This window comes from Sinocyclocheilus anshuiensis, unplaced genomic scaffold (genome assembly GCF_001515605.1).
Source record: "Sinocyclocheilus anshuiensis isolate Anshui unplaced genomic scaffold, SAMN03320099.WGS_v1.1 scaffold308, whole genome shotgun sequence".
In the NCBI taxonomy this organism is placed as follows: domain Eukaryota; kingdom Metazoa; phylum Chordata; class Actinopteri; order Cypriniformes; family Cyprinidae; genus Sinocyclocheilus; species Sinocyclocheilus anshuiensis.
Window position 1 is genome coordinate 246720 of NW_015558619.1, and position 8431 is coordinate 255150.

General features: G+C 41.2%; 1 protein-coding gene across 1 annotated transcript; it reads left to right on the forward strand.

Moving 5' to 3' along the window:
• The first annotated feature begins 639 nt into the window (after nt 1-639).
• On the forward strand, nt 640-3398 carry LOC107680518 (keratin, type I cytoskeletal 15-like). Its single transcript, XM_016476423.1, has 8 exons — nt 640-1231; nt 1440-1522; nt 1607-1763; nt 1847-2008; nt 2161-2286; nt 2697-2917; nt 3036-3049; nt 3161-3398. The coding sequence occupies exons 1-8, from the start codon at nt 728-730 to the stop codon at nt 3229-3231; spliced, it is 1338 nt and encodes a 445-aa protein (XP_016331909.1). The 5' UTR covers nt 640-727; the 3' UTR covers nt 3232-3398.
• The last annotated feature ends 5033 nt before the right edge of the window (nt 3399-8431 follow it).

Genomic DNA, 8431 nt, shown 5'->3' on the forward strand with positions numbered 1-8431 from the left:
AAAAAAGTTTTTATTTTTTTAAACCAACAAGTGTAATTAACTTGGCACATATTTTAAAATAGATTTCTTAAAAAAATTATTTTTAATGGACACTCTTACTTGTCACTGAAACACTTTATGTGCAAACAGAAACACAACACAAGTGTCCTCATGGTTTTAAATGATGACTTTCCCTCTAACATCTGCACACTGAGAACAAACATTTGAACTCTCTGAAACTGATGTGTGATTGCCACCAGGTTTATGTTCACTTACTGCTTGATCAAACATAAATTAATTTAAAACTACTCTGTATCCTCACATTACTGGTTTAGTGTCTTTGTTCTGTTTCAAAGAGACTGACAAAGAGAGGAAAACTGGCACACATATAAATGTGTGTGTGTGTGTGTGTCAAAGTGTCCGTAACCTTGTTGCACTCCCTTCATTGAATTCTCAAGGGTGAGGACATTGCAGTAGTTTATACAGACACAGAGACATTCCTTTGCAGTTTCCTCACTAGGGTGGAAACTGAACTCTGGTCCTTGAGTCTCAACTGGAGGTTGCAGAAGGGTCTGGCACACACACACTCCTTCCCCCCTCCCGTCCACAAAATGCAGGACCCGCCCTTGAGCTTCATCTCTATAAGAGGACCGGGCTGAGCTTGAAGGCACCACTCCTCTTCAGGACAACTCTAGCAGTTTCCTGTAGTGTCCTCTCTGCGTTCTTCTCATCTCTGCATCCATCCACCATGTCGGTTTCTATTCGCTCGACAAGCACCACAGTTCCCAGGACTGTGACCTCAAAGTCCATTATCACCAAGACTCGGGGTAGTTCGGTAGCCTCTCCACAGAAAGCCTACAGCGTCTATGGAGGTGGTCTGGGAGGAAGCACCCGCATCTCTACTTACAGAGTTGGTGGTGGTGGAGGATATGGTGGAGGATACGGTTTTGGTGGAGGACACGGAGGAGGATACGGTGGAGGATATGGTGGAGGATATGGTGGAGGATATGGTGGAGGATTCAGCGCTGGAATCTTGGTTGGAGGCGACAGTGACTTGGTCCAGCTGAATGAGAAGGCCACCATGCAGAACCTGAACGACCGTCTGGGGTCCTACCTGGAGAAGGTGCGCTCACTGGAGGCTGCCAATGCCAATTTGGAGAGGCAGATCCGCGAGTACTATGAGAAGAAGGGGCCGATCGCACAGAGGGACTACAGCCCCTACTGGAACACCATCAAGGACCTGAAAGACAAGGTACAGTGATGCCTGAATGAATATGCCACATGACTAACAAATGTTTAGTGCACTAATCCAGTTGCAGATAATAGAGAATCCTTGCAACCCAATGCATACTGCATTCTTATATAAAATATTCCAATGTCTGACACATTTGGCATGCAACACTGCAGTTCTGTAATGAATGAATGCATTAAAAACTGCATATCAATGCCTTTCATTACAGATTAAAAACGCTACCATCCACAACGCCAACATCCTCCTGCAGATCGACAACTCTAAACTGGCTGCCGATGACTTCAGGATCAAGTAAGTTCTCTTTGGCATCTTAAAAGATCACGTTTCATACATGATTGGTGGGTTTATTCCTCATCCTGCTTCTCCACCAATCAGATATGAGCATGAGGTGGTGATGCGGCAGTCTGTGGAGGCCGACATCTCTAACCTGCGCCGCTTGCTGGACCAGACGACCCTGACAAAGGCCGACCTGGAGATGCAGATCGAGAGTCTGCAGGATGAGCTAGCGTTTATGAAGAAGAACCACCAGGAGGTTTGTAGTAACTTGCATGTAGTTGTTTTTTGAACTTGTGAAGCTAATCAGAGACCTGATGCTGAATCCTTGTGGGTTTACAGGACTTGGCTGCACTGAGGTCACAGCTGACAGGCACAGTGAACGTAGAGGTTGATGCTGCTCCTCAGCAAGACCTGAACAAGGTTATGGAGGAGATTCGTTCTCATTACGAGAACATCATACAGAAACACCGCAGGGAACAGGAAGACTGGTTTAAAGACAAGGTAAGACTTGATCTGCTATCAAGATCCCTGATTTCACTGAATAATAAACAACCTATTCCAGTACAAGTGACTCTGAAGTAAAATATAAATACAGTTTAGCTTATGATATACAGTACTTGAATTCATATTGTGTGCGTTTCTGTTTCTTTTAGACGGCAGGGTTGAACAAAGAAGTGGCCATCAGCACAGAGACCATCCAAACAACCAAGACACAGATCACAGATCTACGACGCACCTTGCAGGGTCTGGAGATCGAGCTACAGTCTCAACTCAGCATGGTGAGACACAAGTGGAATGCAGGAAGTTTAGGGCGGAGAGTGGGAGATTACATTATCTGAACCGAAGTTCAGAAAAAACATTACTTAAGAGGTCAGGGAAATATACCGAAAGATGTACAAGAAACAGATGGAAAAGAGGGCGAGTGTGAGATATGTCAAGAATGCTTTATTTTATAAAGCCCTCCAAATCCCAGGAAGTAGGTGAGGTACAATGAAAGGAATGAAAAAAGCCATTTATAACTGTCTTGAGATCTGAAGGCTCCGTTTGTGGACTTTCACTCTGTGTAAAGAATGACAGTCCGCTCATCATTCACCCCCCCTAATGTTGTTCCAATCCATTTGATTTTCACAAAACGAAATATTTTTCACACATAGTGACCTATTTCTGCATGTTCTCATTACTCGCACAGAAAGCGGCACTGGAGAACTCACTGGCAGACACAGAGGCTAGGTACAGCGCTATGCTAGCAAGCTACCAGAACCAAATCAACATGCTGGAGGCCGAGCTTTGTCAAGTGCGGGCAAGCATTGAGCAACAGGGACGTGATTACACCTTGCTGCTGGACATCAAGAGCCGCCTGGAGCAGGAGATCGCCACCTACAGGAGCCTCCTGGAAAATCAGGACTTCAAGTAAGTCGGTTTCTTTCATTTATCAGTGTTATTGTGTGTCAAAAGCAGTGGCGCATGGTTCATGTTACATTATTCTGGAATGGTTTCACTAATGCATCTTTTCTTTTCCTTTATTCAGGACTCAAATACCAGGTAATTCAAGTCTTTCTTTGCATATTGCAGTGTGTTAGTCTGTTCCAGGTATTGCAGTGAATGCTGTAAAGTGCTTTTGCATTACTGACTCTCTCTCTCTGTCTGCTTCAGGTGGAACTGTCACCATCAGCACAGGTGGAACAAAAACAACAACAATCCAGAAGACACAGCATACCTTCTAAATGCTAAATGCACATCACACTGCTTTATGAGACAACATCTGGACACACACATACATTTGGTTTTGAATGCATGCTGAGAACAAGTGTTACTGAAAGAAAAACAGATGATACTCTTATTTGTGTGTGATAAAACCTGTCTCTGAAAATAAAGCTGCTGTTGTGAATTACTTTTACATTGTTTTTCTTTATCTGAACACTGTAGTATAAAAGGGACTGGTGTCTATTTCAAAATGCAAAACAAAAATAAAGTTTGGAGTTCATATTCCATCCTGATGTAATATTTAGACTGTAATGTGGTGCCATTACTTGAAAACACTAATTTACAGTAATCACTAGAAAAGAGGCAATGTCTCAGTCTTCCCAGTGTTATTCATTGGTTCCTTCCATAACAGCCTCACAACAATAGTGAATATGTTGCTTGCCAACAGATCCATAACAAAAGCGGTGAAGGGAAGGTCATAACAGCTGGCTGGCTATTGACTTCCCCTTTATCAGTAGACATCTTTGACCCTCATAAACAATTGCAATTGTGTAAACTGGATAAAAGAAAATGTAGTCTATATATAGAGGAAAATGTGTGCAGAAGAGAAAGGGAGACATGTATGTACATACACTTTTTTTTGAATGAATGAGAGTGCTATTGGCTTGTATCTTGGCTTTATTTGCTAAGATTAAGGACAAGTTTGTTCAACGCTTAAGTTTACGTGATTTGCAGGATGTAACAGGTCATGTAATGACCAGTAATCTTCATTAAGATACAAGAACAAAAGACTTAGTGAAATGTAGAGAGAAAATAGTACAAAACTAAGTCTCAACTGTGTCTCTACATGAAAGCAGACTCATTGGCAGACATAGGTGTGGCATTATTTTTGATCAGATGCTGACTGATGAGACGAGCTGAGATTTTGCTGTTTGATTGGTTCCAGTCCTGTTGACTTCAGGGAACGCTATGAATCAGAAATAAAATTGTGTTACAGTCTCAGAACAAGTTGCTGCAATCAGAGGTTGTCGATTGGGTGTGGTAAGGCATTTTTACCAAAAGCCGGCAGTGCCACATGAAAAAATCCTATAGTAATGATTTATAATAAATACTATAGTGTTTTTGAACCATACTATAATAAATACTTGAATTAATTTGTTAATTCTATTAATTCTATAGTTGCTGTGGTAATATAACAACTATAGTAATATAAACAAATTACTTTACCCAATATTGTCAATATTGTACTACATTAACAAAGTGTTGTAAATACTATAATATATACAGAGTAATACACCTTACTATAGTATGGTTCAAAAACATAAATAAAAATACAGTATGGTATTTTTTCATGTGGGGTGGTGCAGTGCTGTATTGCTCAATGTGTTCTGTGATATTGTTAAATTGTTTATAACATAATGAAATCTTCCATTTGAAAACTTAAAAAGACCTGTCCAGAAACAGTTTTCACTGACTCTGCTTTTGTTCTCTTTCAGTTTTGACTGTTTCAGTTTATAATGCCTGGAAAGAGCAAGGCTATCTGTTACATGTATCTCAATGGAAATTGTTTCTGCCACACTGACTCCTGTGGCATAATGCATTTATACTGGGATCACAAACACAGGAAACAATGTATCACACTTTACTGTAGAATGTTGATTCTCATGCCGAGACGGCAGCGAAAAAAAGAGACGTGCTAATTCATGGATATTGTAGACTGCAGTCCATTAGATTAAAGTCCTCATGAAATCAATATTTAATCTAATTACTTTGTTAGCGCACATTGCTAGTCTTGAGGTGAGCAATTAATCCGTGCAAGGTATTCCACTGGGAAAAAAAGTTTGTTGTGGTAATCTTTAATCAAATCTGAACATTTGTTTCCGCTCTGGAATGGCATTCCTTCTCTTATGACGTCACTTTGACGGCTTGGGCAGAATAGAGTGGGGGAACTATGACGTCACTTTGACGGCTTGGGCAGAATAGAGTGGGGGAACTATGACGTCACTTTGACGGCTTGGGCAGAATAGAGTGGGGGAACTATGACGTCACTTTGACGGCTTGGGCAGAATAGAGTGGGGGAACTATGACGTCACTTTGACGGCTTGGGCAGAATAGAGTGGGGGAACTATGACGTCACTTTGACGGCTTGGGCAGAATAGAGTGGGGGAACTATGACGTCACTTTGACGGCTTGGGCAGAATAGAGTGGGGGACCTATGACGTCCCTTTGACGGCTTGGGCAGAATAGAGTGGGGGAACTATGACGTCACTTCTTTTGGAGGCTTTTGGATTATCGCAAAAAATAAGCTGTGTTCAATCATAGTTCATGAAACTTACACGTTTTGTCCATCAAGATAATCTTCACAAAATATTATGAATTTTGAAGCCTAAATAAAAGCGACAGAACTCCTCATACCACGCTGTTTGTCTCTTTCTCTCAAACCCACCCTTCCCTCCCCTTTAATCAAATCAGCTATCCTTATTCTTTTCAGGTTGCATCGGGGGGTCCTAATCGTCTGGCCTAAATATACAAACGAGATGACACCCCCATCCTGAGTCTCTCCGGGCCATCAATTCCAGATGCCCAGATCAACCTGACCATCATCATATCCCCTTTACCTTTTCATCCACTTCCAACTCATCCCTAACATTCTGAACAATAAACTATTCATTTACATATTTGGTTGTGGCGTGGTCCTTGCTCGTGAAATAAAAAATAAGTTAAAATAGAAAACAGTTATTTTACATTGTAAAATATTTTCACAATATTTCTGTTTTTACTGCATTTTTGATTTAAAAAAAAAAGTAGTCTGGGTGAGCATTAAAAGCAAAGATTCTTTCAAAAACATTCAAAATCTTACTGACCACAAACCTTTGAAAAGTAGTGTAATTAAAAACAGTTCATGTGGTGGTACGTGTGGTCCTTGCTCATGAAACTTATTTTAGTGAATAAAGTACCATATTTCAGCTATTGTTTTGTTAGGATGAGTACTCAAAAGGTTATTTTATCATTGCTTCTAGAAAATCCTCAATCTATGTTTTCTAACAGCGGCTTGTGGCCGTAAACATTTCATTTTAACGTGGCTTTAAGCACTATGCATCGTTAACGTTTAACTTTCACCATGACTAAGCCGGTGAATGTGCTGTTTAAGCGATAAAACGAGCATCTTCCATCCGAAGACTTGTGTTGCATTTCGGGGCAAAGCAAAAAAACATTGTCGAGCAACAATATAAAATGCGGTAAACTATTAATTGGTTATTCTACAATGAATTGTACTATAAATTATACTACAATTTGGAATATAGCCTACTGTAAATTGATAAACTGTTCGGCGTGATTACGATAATGTCTCAGACAGCGTCTGTAGTCCCATTTAGCAACTTGTTAGCAACCGTCTTTTTTAAGAAATGTAACAGTTTAAAAAAAACACGAGTGGGGTGTAACTGGTGTGTTTTATGTCGTAGAATAAAATGTGAAAGTATCTTGAGCTTTTGTGAACCACGGACCTTATTTTAGGGGATTTAACCAAACTCCCATTAAAAAAACCCATTGACTCTGGGATGATGGAACCGGAAGTGCTAAAATGCTAACTAGCTTCCGGGTTTTTGCCTACAAAGTGACGTCATAGTTCCACCACTCTATATCCTTAACCACGCCCCTAGTTTGCTATGAGTGAGATGGAGAGGTGGAGCTCTAAAATACGTCACTTATATTGAAATAAAATTCTCCTTCTTAAAATTCCTCTTTAATGCATTTGGCAGACATTTTTATCCAAAGCAATTTAATGCTTCCTTGGGAATCGAACCCATAACTTTTTCTAGCACCATACACTGTTTGAGCTTCCGGAACAGTACGAGTTTGTTACAAACAATCGAAAGATCATTTAATTTACTATTATTATTATTATTTGTTGTTGTTGTTGTTTTTCATTTTATAAATACCATTATAATGTTAATTATACATGTTAATTATAATTAAATAGTCCCACACCAAATAACTACACACACACAAAAAAAGTCTGGGTCTCGCTGTCTCGCTCAGGCTGCGCTGCAGTGTCTATTCACAGGCGCGATCCCACTACTGATCGACACGGGGGCTTTGCCTGCTCTGTCTCCGACCTGGACCGGTTCACCCCTCCTTAGACGACCTGGTGGTCCCGAGCTCCCCCAGGAGCACCATATCGATACCGAACTTAGTGCGGACACCCGATCGACATAGTCCACTGCAGCCCAGAAGAAGCCCTGAGCTCCAGCGATCCGCCAGCCTCAGCCTCCCAGTAGCTTGGATTACAGGCGCCGCCACTGAACCCGGCGAGAGCCGCGAGTATCAGCGCTGCTGCTCAACCTGCTGCTCACAGCGCCCTCTAGTGCAGATAAACACAACACGAACTCTCTCTGTCTCTCAGATTCAGATGTAGAATAAAGAAGCTTTATTAGAAAGGACACTAGGAAAATAGACGTTTTAAAATAAACCATTTAATTTAGACATTTAATGCACGCTTTGTGACAAACTTGCACACAAGCAAATAAAAAATTAAAAGTGGAATCTTTTGTACTTTTTCCTCGTGTTTTGTCTACATACTAAATAAATATTAAAATATTGCACACATGCATCATTCACAATAAATAAAATAAAATAAAATAACCAAACTGGGCATGCAATTACTCAAGCTGATCCGTGTGACCTGTAAATGGGAGGTGAAACTGCCACAGATGATCTCACATCACCTCAGGGAGTTACCTGTCTGCCAAATCCTTCTTTATTAAGATGAAAATGGTGAATTTATAAAATGTCCAACCTTGCATGACCAGCTCAGCCACCTTTTTCGGCACTGTACTGTCGAAGGGATTTCCTCCATTGGCACAAAACACTGGCCACATGCTCGTAAACACACACACACAACTTGCATACACACAGTGTGTGTCGCAAGCCTAGTTATTTCACTGCACTCCCTCCATTGTAGTTTTGAGGGTGAGTACATCTCATGAGTACATTCGGTTAACACAAATTCCTCAGCAGCTTCCTCACCAGGGTGGAACCTGAACACTGGTCTTTAAGTTTCATCTCCGCTGGTGGTGACAGCTGGGACTGACACACATACACTCTCCCACACACACCCTACCCTCCCTCACCCACCCACAAAGTCCTGGAGCCGCCCTGGATCTGCATCTCTATAAGAGGTCAGAGCTGGGCTCAAAGGTGCCATCCTCGTCTGGACAA